Source organism: Tinamus guttatus, unplaced genomic scaffold (genome assembly GCF_059628265.1).
Source record: "Tinamus guttatus ecotype Peru unplaced genomic scaffold, ASM5962826v1 Tinamus_guttatus_pri_ptg000064l, whole genome shotgun sequence".
Taxonomy (NCBI): Eukaryota; Metazoa; Chordata; class Aves; order Tinamiformes; family Tinamidae; genus Tinamus; species Tinamus guttatus.
The window spans coordinates 368,321-391,479 of NW_028288598.1; the positions used below are offsets into that span (position 1 = coordinate 368,321).

Consider the following 23,159-nt stretch of genomic DNA (forward strand, 5'->3'; position numbering starts at 1 on the left):
AGGTTGCTGCTGAAAGAACAAAAAGTACACCACAGTATTATTCATATACATCATTTCTGACAAATGAAATATTGTAGTTTTCCAAGATTTACCCATAGATAAATGATAACCTGAGGGTAGGGGCAAGTTTTGTACATTACCAATCATACATTTCTCTTTTGAACTGAGAAAACAATTAAAAGATTTTGCTGCAAAGGACACATTTTCCTCTGTGGGCACTGACGCCTCAAGTCATGGAAATACCAAAATGTTTTCCATAGTTATTCATTACTATAGAGATGAAAGAGGAATAATCCATCATCTGTCTGATTTCTGTGAAGAAAACAATGAAATTTCAGTAGGAATATTTGAAAATATATGAAGTACATTAAAAGCAATGGTTCAAGCTTCTGCCATGCATGATTGCATGCAACTGATAATGCCAAGGGACATCTCTTTTTTTGGTCTACAATCTAATTAGAAAAATACTTTTTGCAGCTGTTTGACCAGCTCATAAAATACATGCAAAAGCAAGCATGATATAGATATGTCACCATTTCATCCTGAAGACTTAAGTCTCATGATTTCCTCATTCTCCAAAAAAGTTTTAGAACTATAAAGAGATACTTCATTCTATCAAGCCTTGACTACAGGAAAATGTCGTGACAAACCTCCACAAAATATGTTTTGTAATTTACAGGCAGATTCCTTAGCTTTTTGAAAAAGGTGATGAAGATAGACACAAGGGACTCCCAGTGAAAAAACTTTCCCAGAGTGACAGTGGCAAGCTTGTTTTTTATGTTTTTTTTCTTTTTCCAAATGAGAATTTTGATTATAACACTTCTATGAATACCATAGAATATGAATGCCATATTCAGTGAAGGTCCATGCCCACACAAAGAAAACCTGATGAGAGTCTTGAGCCATAAATGCAAATTTGCTCTAAAAACAAACCAAGACAAACGGAAACTCACTGGAATTCAAGTTACACTTGAATTCAAATTGAATTCACACTTCGATTTCAGGAAAAAAAAAAAGATTACTGTAACCTGATCCACCTGCTTTGTTCAAATAAAATATAATAATCTTTTTAGGAAACGGCAACACCTTAGGGTTTAATCTTGACAAAGCATAGATCAGGGATCGAGCATACAAAGAAAGCTGAAAATATGTGCTACGATTTCATAAACTTGTCGTAGGAAAAATTCTGATATCCTAACCTCCAGACTGACAGCAAACCTCATTTTGAAAACAACAGACCTACCATAAAAAAATAGCTTATTATAACTAATGCAGATGTGAGAGAAAAACAGACATCACTTGAAATAAAATGATCTTATTTTATCTTTGGTCATTTCCATATCCTATGCAAAGGAGAGGTTTTCAATCTTCATAATGTTTTCTGGTCTCGACAATTTTTAAAATATTAGTCCAGATTTTTTTTTTTCAGAAGCTAGTTCCTCTAAGAGGAAGATCAGTATAACAATCCTAGTATTCTAAAACACGACACTTTTTAAGAAAAGCCTGTCTTACAAAACTAACGAACAAATCCTCTATTTTCCCGCATATCTTCTAAAAACACAATTCTATCAATTGTTAAAACAATTAGCCTTTCCAGATCTTGGAATCACATTCTAAGTCTCTATATTATATAGAGAATTTCTAACTCTAATATTCCTTGCAAACATTTCTCTGGAAGTTTGGTTGATCTTTAACATTATGACCTCATTTATAGAAATCACAAAAGCCTACCTATGCTTTTTAGGGAGTATTTAGTGCAATAAATATTGTAATAATCTGGACGGTAAATCAAGATTAATGGACTATACACATAAAAGCATGGATTTACTAGTATATAACTGCAGCCATTTTTTATGGCTCATGATTTTGCCCATTCACACACACACACATACACTTACTTCAAATAAATAAGAAGTCACAGAAAATGCATAGACAAATACTAGCAAAAGACAATCCCACTATTTTGGCAATAAATTTACAAAATAACAATGTTTACCCTGCAGAACACCTACCTATTTTCTTTATAAACAAATGGTAGCAAGCTACCGCCTAGCTATATGCTAATTAAAATAGTTTAGGAAGGAAGTTTCATAACTTTTTTTCTTCTCAAATATAACAAGTTCAGACAGTTCAGGTAGGAGGGACACAGACCTGAGGGGAGGATGCGCATCATGTAATAAAAGTTATGTTTTCAATAAATTATTGGATTAAAAATCCTTTTGAAGATTTTTAATTACCATGTTGTCACCTTAGTTTAAATTTCCATTTTTAGAAAATGTCTTTCCTCAGTCATACAAGACCAGACGGAGACATATTAATGGGCTCCAATGAGCAGTTATTCACATAATTAGCACAGAAGTGCTAGAAGTTATTCAACAGCACTGACCTCTCGGCATTTAAGAAGTCACAACATGGCTGTGATTCAACAAGACATTTTATCACATCTGCATGTCCAGCATTGGATCTTAGTTCTTCTATTACTAGTTCAGATAATGAAAACACAGGGGTTAGTGCTAAGGGATCTCAAATCCTTTAAAAGATCTTTAAGAGATCTTCCACAGCATTTTGGGATAAACTGAGCAGATGGGTCCCATAACTCTGTGGAATTGTCTAACTGTATTTAAAGACACTTGTTTTCTTTAAGTAGACCAGGAAAAGAACTGTCGTTTTATTTCTTTATGCACATGCACTCTTAAATATCCACTTCAAACTTTTTAAGAGAAGTGAAATCAGGGCCTTTTTTTTTATGACCACATAACATGGCATGATTTTTGTTCCATTCATGAATGAAACAGATGGATGAAGAACCAGTACATAATAGCTAATTTTGTCTTATTTCCTAGGAAATCATAAAATAACAAGCCAGAAGTCAAGAGTTACCTATCTATGCTTTTTCGCAATACCCAAGAGCTGGATCATCTGCCTTCATTCTTCTTATCTTAGGCTTCTTTTCCTGCAGATGAATGATCTTCAAGGACTGCAGCTCTTTATTATCCACTGGTGTCATTAATCTGTGCTATTGCCCAGTGTCATAGGATGATTTACTTTAACAGTCAGCATGCAAGAAAAAAATGCAGTTTTCTTTTTTTATATGACAGAGATGAAACTTTGGGTTACTTTGCATAATTCATATCCATTCAATCCTTTCCTTTCCATAGTATTAGGATTAATGTTAGCATGAAAGGTATTAAATTTGTCTGAAGTAGCTCACTTCAGATTTTTTATATCTGTTACTAAGCTGTTCTAAACTCATGAATCCCTTTTGACTTCAAAAAGCTATGGAGGGTAAGTAGGAGTCCTCCCCAAGCCCGTTTAAGGGAAATCCTTGTTGTTAAACTGTCTCTGAGCAGATTATTGTGGAGAAGGCTCACCACTCTAAGTTAGGCTCTTGACCGGCATCATATGTTCCTAAAATGGTTATCTGTTTTTTAGAGGAGACAATGCATATATTAGGGTATCAAATTTTGGAAATGTAGTATGCGACAAAGTAAGAAAGTGCAGTATTTCTGACTTGAGTTCACAGTATATCAAAAAAAGAGCACAAAGTTTTAATTTTTTGAGAACTCTGCACTCAGTCACACCGAATCTGTATTCTACTTCTTCTCAGCTTTAGGCACTACTAATGCAGAGAACATACAGGAGAAGGAAGACAAAGGTACAAGAGATAGCAAACAATGTAGCTTAATGGGAATGACTGAAATGACAGACGAGGAAATCTTATACTTAATCAGAAATAGCAGATAATAAATTAAATTAATTTAAAACATGCAATAAAAACATTCAGAGAGAAGCATTTTAGCTTTGCTTCTGTGCCTTACAAGAGGAAAAACATATACATAATATGGCATAGAGAAAAAATGTTGCAGTCAAATTTGGAACAATTATTGAATAAAAAAGGTTGGAATGAAAAGAATTTAAAATACCTTAAAAAGCAGCACTACATGAAGTACTGTGTGGCTCAAAAGACAGTGAATGAGAACAATGGAAAACAGGAAAAGAATAACTGTAAAATCAAAGTACATTTAAAAATATGACTAAACTGAAACTGCAGAAAAGAGTATATAACTCATCTAACAAGATATTATTAACAATGAGAAATATATTTCTATATTTATATAAAAAGGAAACTATACAAATAAGGCTGTTTCATAGAATCATAGAACGCTTAAGGTTGGAAGGGACCTCTAGAGATCATCTAGTCCAACCCCCTGCACACACAGGGTCACCTAGAGCACGTGGCACAGGAATGCGTCCAAGCGGGTTCGGAAGATCTCCAGAGAAGGAGACTCCACAACCTCTCTGGGCAGCCTGTTCCAGTGCTCTGTCACCCTCACTGTTAAAAAATTTTTCCTCAAGTTCCTGTGGAACTTTTGGTGTTTCAGTTTGTGGCCATTACCTCTAGTTCTGTCACTGGCCACCAGTGAAAAGAGGCCAGCACCATCCTCCTCACTGCCTCCCTTGAGGTACTTGTAGACACTGATTAGATCCCCTCTCAGCCTTCTCTTCTCCAGGCTGAACAGGCCCAGCTCCCTCAGCCTCTCCTCATAGGGCAGATGTTCCAGGCCCCTGATCATCCTTGTGGCCCTGCGCTGGACTCTCTCCAGCAGCTCCACATCCCTCTTGTGCTGTGGAGCCCAGAACTGGACACAATACTCCAGATGTGGCCTCACCAGGGCTGAGTAGAGGGGCAGGATCACCTCCCTTGATAAAGAGGAATCTAAAGATCTTTTTTTACTAATTGTTATGTTTTACTTCCCCCACATACACCACACTTGACATAGAGGGAGTAGGACTGAGGATAAAGAGTGGAGATGGACTGAGGGTAAAGAGGGGGAGTAGGTCTGAAGGTAAAGGGAGGTTAAAAAGGCAGGTGAGGAGTGATAAAATCATCAGAATCTCATAGGCCTTAGAGGCCTTAGAGGTTACAAAGAAATGCCCTTAATTTGCTTTACATTTCCCCAAAACTTTTTCAATATTTTTGTGAAATAATTATTGAAAGGAGGTAGAATTATTGTGAGTTATGTAATCGGAAGGTAAACATTGTCCTTGTTTAGGACATCTGCAGTATTTGAGAGCTGTTGCTGTCCCTACTTCGTAGCAAGGTCAATTCTGCCACTGCCATCTGGATGTCTTTCCTCAGCATCTGTCTAAACATGGTTTTCCCTGCGAGCAGGGACCCACCCTGGTGCCTTCACCTCCCGCTTTATTCCCTGTTGTTCTCCTCCTACTGCTTTTCAGTGTATTTTTCTTAATTCATCTCTCTCATTCCATCATTTTATGGAATTCCATCAGTTTATTTCAGAAAGAAAACAAAGTGGGTAAGCCCACTCCAAAGCACTATTTGCCTTTTCTTTTCTTAATTATGTTTAAATTGTTTTAGGTATTCATAACATTTGTCTTAAGCAGTATTTTGATATGTAGAAGGCACACAAGTCAAAATGTAAGGGGAATGCCATGTATTCTCCTGAATATCTACTGAGTGGGAGTAGGGTGAGAGTAAAGGGTGATTTGGAGATCTTCCAAACCCGCCTGGATGCCACCCTGTGCCACGTGCTCTGGGTGTCCCTGCTGGAGCAGGGGGGTTGGACTAGATGATCTCTAGAGGTCCCTTCCAACCTCAACCACTCTGTGATTCTGTGAGAATGCAAGTCTGCTGTAGCTTGCACATACGATGACTCAGACACCAAAACCTTTATATATATATATATATATATATATATATATATATATGCATATATATGTATGCATGTACATGTGTATATATGTACGTATATTATACACACACACACACCCCTAAAGCACACAAGGAGTGAATATCACAAACACATTACATACAAATCACATAATATATTATTAAATTGAACTAAACATAGCAAATAGTGGTGGAAGACCTATTCTTCCTTCCGGAGGCTGATCTACTTCGTGCAGCTGTGCTCTTATCCAGCAAGCATTCCACTCTAACACATGGACACATACGTTATTCCTCTCCTGGGAGGGCCAGTTTCTGCCTATAGAACAGCAATTAGATTACAGTTCACCATGCAAACTGATTTCAAACTTCCATATATTCTTTAAATCAATGTTCCTAAGTGTATTTCTAAAAACTTTTTCACATGAAAACGGTAGCACAAGCACCCAAGAAACTTGGTGCTGCTTCCTACCACATACACCATAGTTAGCAGTCTCCAAGTCTGTCCTATTAATCGCACATTTTCTGCCCATGTTAATGGACAAGTATCTGACTTGCAATTTCTTGTTAAAATCTGATAATATTTCACATTTGAAAGATCAACCTTGGGTTAGATGAGTATTGCATTATATGGATAACAGAGTGAGATTGATTTTTTTTAATATGATCTGCAAACTCCTGACTAAAGAGTTTGACTTACTGGGCTAGTGAAGTCTATCTTTTTCTAAAATCAATCCCAATAGAGGACAGTGCTCATGATGAACTATCCTGTAGTAATTTATAGGCATGCACAGAGATTCATACGCACAGAGCTTTACTATATTGCATGTGACAATTCAATAAGTGAAAGATTTAATAAAAGTACATAAAAGATGACCATAACAGCACAAGACAGATGATGCATATTACAAGATTTTGTGCTTCATCAGAAAAACATAATAAATAATTGGAGGAAACTTGCTGGGCAAAGGTTGTGAAAAACAATCAGTTTCTGGCACATAGCCAGAAAGTCTTGGTTACTACTTCCATTAACTGGACTATGAAGTACAAGGAGAATCTCATTTTAAATCTTCCTATATTCATTAACTCTAGTTTCCAATAACAGATTTTAAATAAGACAAAACTAAGAGTGACTTTATCAACACATAAAAGATCTTACACCATACTGCCATGCCTGTCTTGTCTTTGCAACAAAACCTATGAATACATTTTGTTATGAAGAATGCTACCTCACTAGGTCTGCTCGAGTGATGCCTTCTTTACCAGAAAACTTCTGCTGGTGGTCAAACCTATCCAATCTTATGCACTGTATTAATTAGTAGGCTATAAATTAATTGATATTGTCTACAAAGGACAGCACTAAAATCTATTCACAAAACCGGAGCAATATGGTTTGAACTTCCACCCTTTCAAAGGATAAATTCAAATGTGTCAGCAAAGTGAAAATGTCTCTTTATACAAACACACATGCCAAGTCTGTATCTTGCTGGGAATTTTCTGAGCACCTGGCAGTTTCTTGAAATGAAAGCACTTTTCAAAACCATCACTCTTGATTACACTTCATGCATTTCAGCCAGACATCACACATGCAGTTAGGGCCCACCAGAAACTGTCATTCCTCCCTATCAACTCATCTGACTGGGGCTTCAAGATCCTTGTCTTCAGGTCAGTTAGGCATAGGGCAGCCCAACAATCTGGCATTTCCCCAGTTTTCCAGGCTCAAAAGAACTCTTGCTACTATTCCTGACCACCAGATAGATGCAGCCCACTGAATGTCTCGTTCTCAGACCACTAAAATTCCTGTCTCTGTGACTGCTAACGAAGTCCTAAGCCATGACAGCAAATTGATATGGATAACAGTGAATAAATTATAACAATACATAAAGAATTACGAGAGAAAAAAAAAAGAGAAAAAAATCATATACTTGTTTTTCTAATGCAGTTCTGATTCAAATACTCATTGCTGCTTCCACTGGAACCTAATTCCTGGTCTGCAATATGACAGTGAAGGGAATGGGACCCAGCACCTCCTGTATGTATGCAGGAGCAGATCTTTAACAGCATATGATGAGCTTGATTCTATATTTTTTTTTAGGAACAAGGATGAAAAGAAGGTGGTGTTCTTTGGAATATGCGGAAGCTGGAACACGGTTCCTTTAACTTACAGATCTGGGGTGAAGTTTCAGTGCACTAGAATGCCAAAAGGAGAACGTTACTGAGAAGGTTGTGAAGCAGATGTGACGGAGCTCACAAAATGAAGAGTATTCAGCTAGCCAATGTGTCCTAAGCATCATGGCTTATATAACTCCTCCTGCAACAATAACCTCTGCAGAAAAGAAATTGCTAAAAAAAAAAAGAGTATTTCCTAACTGAGGGACATGCCTTCCAAAACTCCTTTCCACCTCCAAGGGACACACCAGCTTCAGCTACTCTGTACCTCCAGCTGGAGATTTTGTGTGAAAAAGATATAGCTTGGGAAATGAGCGGAGCTCTTCCATCCACCTTGATTTTGTTCTTTGCAAGCTTTTCCTACAGCTTACCTAGTCATCAGGCTCCAGGCTGGATCCTTGGTATGGAGATGAGTTTCTAAGTCCTTTGTGTCATGCGGAAGAAAGGATATTCACAAGAGCATTTGAGTGTGTTAAGGGGTGACAGGTATCCACACAGAACAGTGACATATCAAATGAGCGTCAGCACATTTGGGTGCATTTGACCATGCACTTTGCATGAGAATCCTGTGTATGTTAAAGTGATCATTAATTTCTGTCTCAAAGATTTAACTAAAGCCCCAACATTAAGGTTATTTGCTTTGCTCCAGAATGAGCAAATACAGTTTCCAGCACCTTCCATGTCCTGATCTTTTAAAGATCCTGGCTGTTTGTCTTTACTTACCCGCTTATGAAGACGTTCTGCTTCCTCCTGATACGCAGCAAGCTGTTGCTTCCATTGTTTGACATTGGCAGTGGACTCCAGCAAGGCTGCTGTGAGCTTTGCATTATTACCCTTGAGTGTGGCCAGTTCTGCCTCCCAATGCTTGCTGATTGTCGAACTGCACAGAGAGAAAGAGAATGGGCAGATTCAAATGAGAATCAAAGCACATAAAAACCATCAAAACTTGAAATTCAGAAAACACTCATCACGAAAATTCTTAATACAGGGACATCATTTTGGCAAAGCAAACTATAACCTTCCAGTTCAACACTGCATTTTATTTTATAAGATGCTACGGATAATAAAATTCACATCAGCTTCCCAAAAGCAACAGCATCTAGTTCTAGAATATGTAAATGATTAGTCATTATTTTAAGATATCTGTATTGTGTGTTAGAACTTATTTCATCTATGACTTTATGAAATATATCTTAGAAAAGGATTTGTCACCAAACTGATTAAAAAGAACAAATGTAGTATTATTTGTAGCCTTTTATGCCTAAAATATACTTTTACTATTAAATACCATATCTGATTTGTACTTACAAATTCAAAGACCTTGAATTTCACCATCATAAAACTATCACTGTTAATATGCCTTTCTTCAGCAAGATCAGCAAAGAGACTAAAGATTAAGGGGCACAGAGCTATTATTGCTTTATTGCAAAGACAGAGCTGAACTTGGAGCTTACTGGAGCAGCCTTTGCAGGAACAGTTTATTCTCTTACCAAAGAGGGGGCTTTAATTTTCACAGTTAAGTAGTCTGCCATCATCCAGTCTGTACTTTGCACCCAATAAGCAAAGTAAAGCCATCTCAAACACATCAGGTGAATACACCAGCATACAGACAGATCACTAACGTTTATTTGTATAGTGCCAATGGAATGCGAGGTGCACACATATCTGGAAAACACATACAGAAAACCATTCATTTTGCCTAATTAGATTACTAATAAAGGCATCATTGAAAACTGATGATCTCTAACTCTGGCAAAAATTATTTTGCATATGAATTATTTTGCATATACATTTATAGCATGTGATTTGAACTCTGTACACATTAACAGCTAATCAATCATTCTGTCACCATTTTACCCACCAACTTCCCTTTTTTTCCACTTCATGCATCTGCAAAGCCCATCCTAGAATAGCACATTTCAAAAAGATTCCTGTAAAAGATATGAGGTATTCAAATCCAATCAGCCATTATGGAATAATCATTATCAATTCAGATCACATCCACTGTTCTACTAAAATATGCGGTCTGATTCTGCCATGCTCTCTATCTCCTTCCAAACACAAACTTGCAGTACTAGTGAGTTTTTTTTGTTTTGTTTTGTTGTTGTTGTTGTTGTTTTTCTTAACTCCTATAGCATTTCATGATATATTGAACTAATTAGAAGCTCACCACTGGAAATTTTAAAACTTACATGACTAAATTATAATAATGATAATCCTATTCCAGGGCACCCTAATACATTCAAAAAGGTAAGGAGTAATTTCTATAACAATGTCTACTCTTAAATTTTTCTGATCATTTACTTTTAACAAATACTGCAAAAAAGCAAGGTAATGAAAACCTAGTTCCTTATCATACTCCCATTTCCTCCCTGGGGTTCTCAGCCTGCAAACAAACACCCACACCAGATGTTTCCTGCAAGAGGCTAGTTCCACTTGGTAGCCCTGCAACAGCAGAACTAGTCACCAACGCTGTGTGTGTGACAGGTACACGTTTACCAAATGTGCCTTGTGACCCATCTTTCCTCACAGAAGAATGACACGTAGAAAGTTTTATATTTATGTAACAAGATTTTATATTTATGTAACACAGCAGATCTGTATCCAGTAGAGTTATTGGCTGAAAATCCTTTGATCATTTAATATCATAATTTAACATGCAAAAAGGGTAGTGAATGGATTTCTTTTTGAATATAATAATTTATATGCCCACAGTGATACAAGGTAAACGCGTAAGTAATGAAGCTTGTGGAAGTCAGATTTGTAGTTGTTGCTTAATAAAAATGTAAGTTGGATGCATTGCGGTTTTCACCTTTACGTTTTGCCAGTGTCCTTACTACTCCAACAAAAAAAATCTCGTGCTCTTAAATCATTGCTTAATGTCAGCATTAAATATTACTGCTAGGCTACCCATATTTAAAATTCTGAAGTTGTCTTTTGGGATATTTATTTTTAAACAGGTCATTTTCAACTGGACTCTACTCATATAATTTCTCAAGCTTACTTACATCCCTAGGTAATCTATATAGTGGACATGAAAACGTCTATTGCAATGAACACGTTATTTGTGCATGACATCTATTTTTTTCTATAAATAGTTCTACCTCACCTTCCACAGATTGCACCACAAATATAAAAATATTTACTTAAGTCTAGCATTATACCTGATAATACATAGTTCCCAAACTTGTTCTGCTTTTTTCTTATATCTTTCCACATTCTCCAAAATACATATATACCATACAAAACACCAAAGACTTTGCAAAACTGAAGTTTTGCATTTCTATGGAAGACAAAACAGTCTTGTTCAGTTATTTCAAAATCAGTTGAAATAACTTTTAACCAATTCTAGCACTGAATTATTTTCAGAACAGGTAAAAAGGACATCTACAGCAGGCTGTTCTTGAGCCACATTGAAAGCACCTGCATTTATGCCTATACCTACAGAGAACGCTATGTTGGTTCAAATTGATAAGTAACTCCAGAAACATATGCTTTTGGTAAAACAAGAATTCTCCTTCAGTTATGAAAACACCAGGGCTAACATCCAGCAAGAATTACACAAATCCAGAAACTGAAAGCACAGGCATGGAAAATTCAGAGGACCCCAAACCACTGTCCTATGGGCCAGTATTTTGATTATGAGATGGCTGTAGTCCTAAGGAGAGTTCCTGAGGACTTTAGCTTACTTCCCATTTGAAATGTTTTTATTAAAAGGAAATTGCTTTTCCTTTTACTAAATGGAAAAGCTTTTTATTAAGAGAAATCAACTTCCCCTTCAAAGCATTAGATTTTGTCACAAGAAATACAGAGTTCTGTCAGATTGCCTTGAAAGTGTCAAAGAACCATCTAAATGAAAAACAACCATCCTTAATGTGTCGTGAGATTATTTGTCCTAAAAGTACATGAAACATTTTACTCAGTAATTAAAGCGATCCAAACTGCAACATAGCTTCTACCAGAACACCTTTCAGGTTTACACCACGGGGCAAAAAGCAGAGCTGTTTGTATAAATAAGGGACACAAGGCACATTTCGAATCCTGAAGAGTTATTAGAGTTCAAATTATATTGTGCTTTATTCTGAAAATTGTGCACCCTTTTCCTGGCAATATCACTTATTTCTTCAGACTCACCAAAAGCAATGTCACTGACTTCCTCATATGCTTTAGGTTTCAAAATGTCTTTCAAATCAGAAACTTTCTTAGCACTTCCACTTCTTGCCTGTTTCCAAGCATGAAAATTCTACTTTAAAAAAAAAATATATATATATATATAATGTAATAAAAACCCTGGTCATTTTCCTTATGAAACTTCTGAACGTCTGAAAATAAAGTAACAAGCTGCTTTTCAAACATAGCCGCAATAAATATAAGTAAGACAAATAACAGAGAAAAGGAACTTGTGAGAGACAACAGGAAAATACAAGTTTTATTGAACTAACTGATAAGGGCTTATCAAAAAATGGCTCCATATCAGAGGTTTAGGTCATATTGATTGCTTGTAAAATTATCTTTAGAATGCCACCTACACACAGAGGATCAGAACTTGCTAGTGAACAAAGCCTAGCTCTCCCAAAATCTCAGATCTCTGCCATACATCATGGTATTTAGTTACCATGGGTTAAATATTGCACGTGTCTACAGTCTGAACCCTGTATGGTATGTATTTAGATAGCTGACATCGGTGACAGAGTACTTCAATCACTAACAAAAAACGCTCTTAGAGCAATTGCTTACTAGCATCCTATGACATAATTGTGACAGCCCCTTAAAGGTAAAGGAGAATTCAGTGATCTCCTATATTTTTAGGCATTCTGACCACTTAATATGGAGGCTATCACCACTCCCACTGGCCATTAGTTACAACTGCACTAAGTCACTGAGGAATGGCTTTGCTATCTGTCCATCTGTGACCTGAATAGCGTGCCAGAGGCTATAAATGCATGATTATCTTTCTCAGCAAAGTAGGTCACTTAAGGAAAATTAATCCTAAAAGCTCCAGTCACCCCATTTAGCCAGTTGGAGAAGAGTTGCAACAGCGGGAGTGGGAGACACACATTAATGAGTTGCATTTAGATAGAAGGCCTGAATGAAATAAAGAAATGAAAGCAGTCCCAATCAAGAGAGAATTTCTACTCTTTGAAACAGAATCAACAACTTATCCAGCTTCCTAAATTACATTTTATACGAATAATAGAAAAGATGCTTTAAGTTTATGTTAAGATTTATAGAAATAAATTATGTGCAGAATTATGCTTTATTAATTTTTTATGATCTTAATATTGGATTGAATAAAAATTGCTGCTTAAGAACAGAATAAATTTTAAACTGAACTCTATGGTGGCTGCAGTTGCAAACAACTTCAATTACTCAAGAGCAAATTCTTAAAGCGTTGTCGCGATCTGCACTGCAGATAACTGATGAGCAGTATTATCAGCATTATCTTAGGATGGCAGAAAGGAGGAATTCAGTTGAATAGAGACGGGAGTGCTTCTCCACAAAATTTGGCATCTGCTGTAGCAATTGAATCCGTAAGACTTGACAAGTATGAATGGGGCACACTCCTCGAAGCTGTTGTGCAGATCATAAATAGTGGCACACGCCTCGGAAGCTGGTGGTGTGAGCGTTGCCACCCCGCAGGAGGCGTTTGCCAGCCAGCTGGTGCCAACGCAGGGGCTGCGCTGGCAGCCAGGGGTGACCCCGTCTGACGCTCTTGCTGGTGAACCTCATGGTGCAGCTCTTCCCCAAGCTTATCGGGAGCAGGAAGGGGATGGCGAATGATTTGGTTCTATTATCTGAGTATAAAGACAGCTCTAGTATACCAAGAGGTTTTTTTCCTCCATTTTTGATGTGCAAAGCAATAATTTAGGTTCATGTAGAACTCCCAGGTGAATCAAGGAATGAATTCTGCACAAGGTCTTTATAGAGGGCTCCATATGAATTAAGGCCACAAAAGATTTCTTACACAAGGGTTTGAAACTGGATATTGTTCCTGGCTGAAATAATGAAAACTTATTCTTACAGCAGCGCTTTCAGAGGGTAGCTTTGGAAGTAACACCATAAGCTTCAGATAATGCTGAGTCCCCAGCCAGGAACAGTGAGAACTCAGCAATGGGCCGTGCTTCTTATTGTGTACCTCCAAGTGACATGACTATCCCATTAAAAATGATCATTTTCTTGGTACAGAGGATGACCGTTGCATTCCTCAAGTTATTTTGAAAAACTCACAAGAAGCTTCCTCTCTCACTCACGCTAGAACAAAATCTAAGCTCCTCACTTCATGTCCTGATTTAGAAGAAGTTTTAAACAGGCATTTGGGAAATTTTATCTACTTTCATATATTAGAAAAGGCATTTACTGTGACTATTAAAATCAAAAAAATCAATTAATGACAGAGAGGATTTAAACATGATGGTTTAAGAGTTTTTTCTGTAGTCAGTTCAAAGTATCACATACCCTTGGGCACAAAACTGGAATTTCTTAGTTCCTCTCTGCAATAAAGCAGAAAAGGGTTCTGCCATTTGTTTAATTCTTCCTAATTAGGAAGCCTAGAGTGAGTAAGAATGAAAAATGAGCAGTGGATTGGGCAGCCATCAGGTCCTATCTTGCTGTTCCCGGAAGGGTTAGGAAAGAAGTCTTGAGTTGTTCTGTTGTTTTTGCGTTTGTACAAAACTGTCTGCCTGTACCAGTCAAAAGACTCTGAGCTTATGTGCATGAGGGACATCTACAGTATACACAAATTAATCAAGTAAAGGACCAGGAACAGAGGGAGACCAACGGTAAAATGACAGCTTTTACAATAAGGAAATTTCACAAAGGCAAATTACCTCTTAGTGGCTACTACTTGTCGCTTTTTATCTGTAGTCGTGATTAACTGGACACATGCAAAAGGAAGTCATATTGGGAATTAACTAAAGTTTTGGCAAAATTGATTTTTTTTTTTTTTTAAAAAGGGGAAAGTCCCCTCAAAGTTATAATCAAGAGATAATTACCAGGAAATTGCTTTGAGTTAAATATTTTGAGCAACGCCAATGAAAAAATAATTAATATTCAAAGAGATCCTTATCCTTAATTAGAGTATTCAAAAGAATTTTTAGTAAAGGAGGATAGCTCCCCTGGGGAGAGAAGTAGGAACATTAACTGAGCATGAAAGATCTGTTCTTTCCTTTGGGATAAGGAATATCTACTTGATCTCAGTGGAGTTATAGCAGCACAAAACCAAGGAGAAATAGTTGTAAATCAAGCTCTTCAGATGGAATAATGTACACAGCTCAGATGACAGGTTTGATCATAGGAAAAAAAAAAGACGGAAGGAGGCTCTGGAAGGACAGCCTACTTGAAGTGAGGACACTAATAACAGAGACACACACCCCTACTGAACAGTGACAAAGGCAGCTGAAGAGCTGACATCACCAGGCAAGAGCCTTCAGCTGAGAGCCTACTGATATACAAACATTGGAAGCTTATCCCATTTTAAGATACAATTCTTTCGCACACCCCTTTGCTGAGCTCAGAGCTACAATATGCTTGAATCCCCGCTTCTCATGCCGGTGTACAGGCAGGATGGGAAGAAGGTCTTTCCTGCGAAGTTTGGAGTGGGGGTGCAGTCACTACAGAGTTCTCTTCTGCGCTGTTTCACATATGTGATGTTTCTTTGGCATTTAGCCTTTCAGTTTGACCATGATCTCAGATTTTGAACCATTTGAAGTTCATGTGCAGCCTGGAAACAAGATAAACCTAGACCCGTTATAGAGAGCTGTGTTATTAGATGCGCCTTTTCTTACACTTTGATTATTAGCTCACTGAGATAGGCTCAAAATCCTTGCACAGGAAACTTGATGGATGAGGCTGACCAAAGAGATTGAAGAAGTATACAAACTCTTCCAGTGTGCGGCAGCCTACACACTCTCACTACACAGGGTGAAGAGATGTCTATATCACCAGCACGTAAATCAACATTCAGAAAGGTGTTTCCAACTCATCTAAACAGCTCTTCGGAAAACAGCCTTAATTCAAGGCTTGCAGAAACCACTACACAGAGGACTTTCCAATATGGAAGCCTGTCACTGAGGCACAGACAGAGAATTCAATTCTTCTTAAGGAGGGGCAGTTTCCCGAAAATACCCTGCAGAGCAAGCTGGCTTGGCATTCCAGCAGAAGAGAGAAAAGCCAGAGACAAATGCTGCTAAGTGTGGTGATCACTGCCTACGAAACCCTCTGGGCCAGTGACAGTGGAAGAGCTCTTGAAAGGCACCCGTGGGACGCAGAAGATTGAGTGTTAATACATGGGGATAAAGAAGTTTCAGCTAACATCGTTATCAACCAGGGATTTAGATCCCGGCCTTCCCAGGGTAGGGTGCAGGGAGGAGAGGAGTCCCTTTCCACAAGAAACAAGGAAGGATGTTTCCAAGCTTCTTGTAGTGTCCACTACTGTGTTCTGGGTCTAACATTTACATGGGCAATAGTCAAGCTCTGTTTTTTTTTTTTTTGTTTTGTTGATTCTTTTGGCGTTTACAACATTTTTACATACATATGCACTGTCACAATTCAAAAAACAAAGGAGTTGTATTTAGCCTAAATCATCAGAGTAGCACTAAGAAAATCCATGACTTCTCTGAAGAGGCTCAAGTTTTATTTTTACTACTACTTTTAATAAGATCTCGTTCTTGTCTTAGTAATTTAATTTTAGATAGTAAATCTTTTAGATGATAAAAACCCACTAGGCTATCTTTTCATTAAGGCCGTATAGCATAAACCAAAAATCATTAAGTCTATTTTATAACTTTTATCCCTTCACAATCACAGCTAATTAATTTCTACTTTTTTTTTTTCACTAAGCACTAACACTAATCATTCCACCTTCACTGTAGTTCCCGATAGAAGAATTTGCTCTTCTCTGTGTCTCAAAGGATGCAGCAAACAGAGGAACAACTCTGTTCCTGGTGACCACAACTCCCCTGTTAAGCAAAGTAGGGCTGAAGAGCATGAGCATCTGTCCATCCACGAGGCAGTTGCCGTCTTCTCCAAGGCTGCTCTAGCCTACACTAGCCATCCAAGACAGACTCGAACATTGTTCGTAGGATAAAACACACACAGAGCTTCCTGCCATCTATGCAGCCTTCCACTATCACCCTCTCGGCGCTTACACAAGCTGCCATGCCCACCTGAAAAAGCTCAGGCCATGAAATGGGCATCCTTGCTTTCATGCTAGGAGGATACCTCTCTCGCAAGGAGTAACACAGCCCTCAAACCACTGCAGATGTCTGGAACTGAAAAAGGACTCTACACAAAACACTATCCGTGCCTGAGGGGCACGAGGCACTGGGTGAGCCCAGAGAGTTTGAATGCCGTTGCTAGAACCGGTGGATGTGGTTCAGGCCATGGTGCTTGGCCTGTTTTATTCAATAGTACAGGTAGGTGCCAGCAAGACTGCTGGGATGAGAGCTCGATTCTGTGGGGAGCAGGGAGAGGCTCAGGGCGCAGCAGCTGGGATCACGGCGCAGAGCGCGGGTGCCACAGGGACGGGGCCGAGAGGAAGGGTGGGCAATGCTGTCCCCTCTGCCCCCACAGATCGGGCACATGCCACATGCACAGGGCTGAGATCCCCTGCCCAAGTCTCTGCTTGTGTTTCTAAGGATCTTTCACAGCTTAACCTCAAAAAAATTGCTTTGGACTTCTGCTAATGACAGCGAGTATTATAAATGGCTCAAAGTGGAAGATTTACAAGTGTTTTACATGAGTATTTGAATCTTCTGAGATATCCTGTAATATCTCTGAAAACCTCCAAGATTCTCTAATGCCTGGTTCCATTTTACTACAGTAACAAATACTGAGTTTAGCAGAACAGTTAGTATAGCTATGGGGCCTTACAATTCCAAGATGAAAAACAGAAAGACATTCTATAGAAGGACCTACAAAATATTTGGATAGACAGTTGGATGGAGATTCCGACTGATTACTCTCTGGCCCCAGCCCAGCTGCTACATTAGATTATGATTTGTTATAATATCAAATAACAACTGTGGTGCTATTCATTGTCGCGTTACGGTTGTCAATTTGCTTATGCCAGTAAATACAATGACACACATTAATCGCACAGTTAGTGGAGGGGTTAAATTGTCAGTTCACATACTGACAACAGTATAATTTTATTCCATTAAGGAAGCAGAAGCTATGCGAGATCATAGCAAATTTAATTAAGCTTCATTTATTTCCTATGATAACCACACAATTACTTAGAGTCAATAGCCTAAATATAAAGTGCAAATGAGATCATCTGCTGAGCTATCAGAGACACTTTAAAGGCCAGACATTATGATGAATGAACTGTAAAATTATCATTGTTCATATATTGTGTCTATATAGTTTAAAAAATCTTGCTAGTGAGTTGCAAAACTTATTAGTAAATACTACCACTTGTATTGTTTTCCACCTCCATGTTTTACAGAATGGAAATATTAAACTTCTTTTGTTCAAAGAAAATCTGAATCCCACGGGAAGAGATTGAATTTCTTGTGTTGATTCTTAGAGCTAAATTTTCTAAAAGGCAAAACAAGAGAAATTATGATCTACAGAAAGTCCCTGATACTGGAGCTTTTTCTATAACCTGTATTCTCAGGTGAACCCTGAGGAAACCATCCTTAAGCAACTTCTTCCCTCTACCCTTAAACCACAGCCAAAGAAACAAAAACCTGCACAAAACAAAATGAAAATAACACAATCTGATCAAGAAAAAACTGATCATGGCATCTTCATTCACTGGTAGTTGCTAGCTCTTAACCAGTCTAGACTAACAGTGGGTCCTAAATGATTCTAAGAGCCTGAAAGAAGCCAACCTGGATCAGATAGTTTCTCTCATAATTCATTTGTAAGTTTTAAAAGGAAAAGATTCACAGAACCACCTCTTCCCAACTAAATGCTCAACTGAAAGTCTGAAGTCCCTCTGCAGTTTAATGAACTCAGCTCAAACCCAACTGGGATGCAAAGAGTAAACGGCATCACATGAGTTGAAACTTACGATTTCGCAGAGAGCAGAACGGACAGTGAGTTCCTATCCTATTCCAAGGCTACGTCTACGTACACTAACTGAGCTATATTACACTATTCTCTGGCATGACTATCCCTCTTTCACCTTCATGAATGGCATCTAGGATAGGAAAAAGAGAAGGGAAAACAGTGTGACGCCAAGACACTAAAAAGTCAGCTTTCCTGAGCCTTCCACCATACTGAATATAAAGCCCAGCACAGATGCATGCTAAAATGCTAAAGTAAATAATAAGAATAAAATATTTAGCAAGTGTATAATAAGCAGTGTTCTCATGTAATTGCATTAGTTTGAATTTGCAGAGTATTTCCTAAATAATGTGAATACATATATCTCAGTCTTATACAGTGACCTATTAGATGACAATCTGTGCATGTAGGAAGCTATTTTAGTCACCCTCTTGAAATTCAAACCAATTTAAAAATGAATTTCCTACATAAAAAAGCATGGGCTTGAGACAATCCACAGCTTATTCTGTAACATGCATTCTCATTTTAGGAAGAGAAAAAAAAATCTCTGAATTGCTTTCATTTTTTCTTTGGCAAACCACAGAGTTGAATAACTTACTGGAGACATGAAGCACAATTCAGTTTTTTGTTTTTATTTTTTTTCCCTAAAATCATATTGATTCAATGAAATGACTTCTTGAATTTGACAAGTAGCATGAGTTGATAAAAAACAAAACCTCTTATATTCTACTTCACTGTTGATTTGTGCTAACTCAATTAATTGCTGACAAAACTAGATGACTGTTCAATATCACTGTGTTATCCTCTGACAATGCTTATCAATTAACAGTTGTCCACATGTCATCTATGTTCTATTCAGCAGCTTGATTTCACCTCAGCAAAGATCCCTGGTATATGTTCAAGACATTGATCAACACAAATTACTTTCTGCCTGCACTAAAAATTGTTGGTGGCATCTGCAGTGATATTGAAGGAATTAAAACCCCTGCCACTATAGGTACTTGAAACCTCCCCTAAATCGTAACCTTAACAGAAAATTACAGATGCTGGTCTCCATTTAGCTGTATTTTATTCCAGCTAACTCTTCCCTCAGTAAGAGTATGATATATTCAGTACTTCTATTTTTGACGGAGAAAATATTCTGCCTCATTGTTAAATATGTTTCTGCCCCAAACCTCCATGTGTGCAGGAAGTGGGGTGATGCTACTGAACTTCCACTGCAAGATGACTGCCTACCCCAACCTCAGAGAAAACAATCTAACATGACGGCCCTCCTGCCACAATTACTGTCAGTATCACAACTGCTACACAGGCAAAGCCTGGATGTTTTATACATATGCATTCTGATGCACTGAAATTGCTTATAGTAAAGGGGCTGTGGAGTTTTATCCATTAATTCTGAAACGAACCATCATCAGGAGAGCAGGAAGAGTGAGAGCAGACAGAGCCACTGCAGGGGGACAGAATGCCAGAGAATGCAGTGCTGGGTTGCCTCCATAGAAAAGGAGGAGCCCAATCCTGAACCATAGTGTTGCTACAAGGCACTAGTTCATGCTGGACTTGGTAAAGATGGCTTAGTGGATGAAAACCGTCTTCCCCATGTTTAGACGTTTAAAACTTAAGAGAAACAAGCATCTTCAGATGGCCAGGCATCTGACTCATCTTAGCTGCCCACCTAAGGCAAAAGGTGCCAATCCCTGTGGAAGCTCCTCAGGCATAAATTTTGAGCATCACATCACATGATAGAGCTAGAGCCTAGCATCACATGATAGAGCAGTTCATCTATTCTCCCTCAGAGACCCTCCCACAGCATTCTCCAAAGTATTATCACCTTTCCCAGCCTTTTTTTCCCCCTCTCCTCTCTTCAAAGCATACTCCTGCTCAAGCTACACTTTCTAGTTAGCTTTAGCAAGAGCAGCAAAGGATCAAGAGTTGCAGCCACTTCCTCAGCTCGCTCTGTTACTGCTTTCTCCATACCGTGCAGCACCTGGCACAGCTGAATATATACCTTACATCTTCAACAGAAAAAGTATCCATAACTTAAATTAAATATTTCTCACCAGCTATCCTTGGCTATGACTTTTGTGGTCAATCTCTAAGGAGACAGTTATTTGATTGAAAATTAACCAATTTGTGAGTCCACATGCGCTTCATTATGCAACAGTATTATACAACTGACAAAATATTTCTCTCTGGAACTATCCTGTCTATTTTAGGTGAATCCACAATTAACAATTCACAGTGATCGAAAGTGGAAACACACTATGCCTTAAGGTGTTTCTAACTGAGGTGAGATTCCCTTGCCATATATCTAAGAGTGTCCTTACAAACACAAAGAATAAAACAAGTAACAAGGTCTTAGGTTTAAATTGCTGAAGAAGACGGTGCTAGTCAAGCTGTCTTCTGTTTCCAGAGTGCCCCTTTTCCCCAAGGGCAGGGGACAGTTAAGAAAATAACATAGAAAGCACCAGAGGAAGACAGAAATACATATAATAAACTGATCAATTCACCTCCGAAGTACGTTGTTAAGGACCAAAGGTATTTTTATTTGTAGTCATGGAAGTTATGGAAAAATTGGTTTTATACTGCTTCAAGAATAACTATTTAGTCATTAACTTGTACGTTTATCATCAGGCATTCCAGAAGGCTGCAAAACTATAGTTACATATAAAAGATTTCAGAACTGGGTTTCTGTATCTTTACGCATATATGCAACTATAACTAGAAAGAAAAAGCCCCTGAGAAAATTGATCTCCCAGATTCCAGGCAGCTACATTGTCATTCTTATTCTTAAGATTCTTAGACTGGATGGTCTGCCCAAATATTAACATGCATTTTTTCTAACTCCATATGAAAAACAATGTTTGATGCCACCACCAAAGAACAGTGTTTTAAAGAGCTGGTATTTACATTTTCTGTTACTTTGAATAGGAAGCAGGTATGGCAAATCGAATGGCAAATGCTACTCCTGTAAGTATATTTTATAACCACACACAATCTAATACAAGAAGTCTATATCAGACGACCCACAGCTACAGCTGAGAGCATACAGAGGGCAGTGTGACAAATTGCTTTCAGTAATAGAAGAGCTAAATTTATGTCAAGCAGACTCACTCAACTGAATCTCACCTTCAACCATATGTATTTGGCTACAGTCTTTTTTTTTAAAAAAAAAAAAAAGGAAAGAAAAGAAAAAAACACATTTCCTCAAGTTGTCAATCAGGATTTAGGCCTTTCTGCCTGAAGAACCTTATATACATCTTTTCTCTTTGAACAGAATAAAACAGATGGGCAAGTTGCGATGACAGAAGAGTTACCTTTTAGAGAGCAGGTGAAGGGAAAAGAAACCCACACCCAATACAACTAGAATGTGGCAGAAGGGCCAAGCAATTTGGAAACACAGCAAACCTACACTGAAGGGTGAAGAGAGCCACTGAAATGACTAGTGGAACAGCTGCTTATGTGTTTAGACATTTTTATTTATTTTCCTCTTTTAAATAGTTTCTTTATTTCATATCACTTCATTCTACCTCTTTCCACCTCAGTAAAGTAGATTTCTGGCATATGGATGATGTTATACAAGTACTGAGCAGTTGGACAATCTTCAGCAGACAAACACCCTTTGCCTTTCTGAAGTATGGAATAAGTTTTCACTAATTTTCTGTTTTTTTTTTTAAAGCCGTTTTTTCAGCCTGTAGACTGTGAACTCAAAGTTGTTCAGTACAGGTTCATTTTCCTGTGCTTGGAAGGAATATGACAGAGGTTTTTTTCCATGACTACAAACATGGTAGAAGTTATGCACATTCATTCCTGTTCTGTACTCCCATTTTACAAAATAATCTAAAGCTGACAACCATTGAACCTTGAGATAAGTAGCCTAAACAATAAGCGAAAGACAGTGATACAATTGTTCTGCAGGATACAGTGACCTGTAGGCCATAAATCTTCAAACCTCTTCAATTTTCTTTTAGAACTGTGTGCTCCATTTCAATAATTTCTGTGGGGATGGGAATGGGTAGCTTGAAACATGGGTCTACACTATTCTCCAGTTTCACAGAAGCAGACTATGATTACAAAGTCTATCTGGATATAGAAAACAGTAAATGAACAAATCTGAAAAAAGTTTTTATTTGTCTACCAGAGACAGTTATATAAATGCTACATTTTGTGTCAATAAAGACAAGTGTACAAGGCCCTGAAGTGGATACTAGTTACTAGAAATTTTTAAACTTTTAAACTATTTATAACTGTCTATTGGGACATAAACTGGTCAGGTCTGTCTTTGGAG

At 37.9% G+C, this 23,159-nt stretch overlaps 1 protein-coding gene across 2 annotated transcripts in view; it reads right to left on the reverse strand.

Moving 5' to 3' along the window:
* Positions 1-23,159, reverse strand: part of HOMER1 (homer scaffold protein 1) — an 86,964-nt gene that overhangs the window by 11,866 nt on the left and 51,939 nt on the right. For both annotated transcript variants that reach the window (XM_088519621.1, XM_088519620.1), the window contains exon 6: positions 8,582-8,738. In XM_088519621.1, coding sequence (XP_088375747.1) covers positions 8,582-8,738 — 157 coding nt within the window. The remainder of the gene's footprint in view (positions 1-8,581; positions 8,739-23,159) is intronic.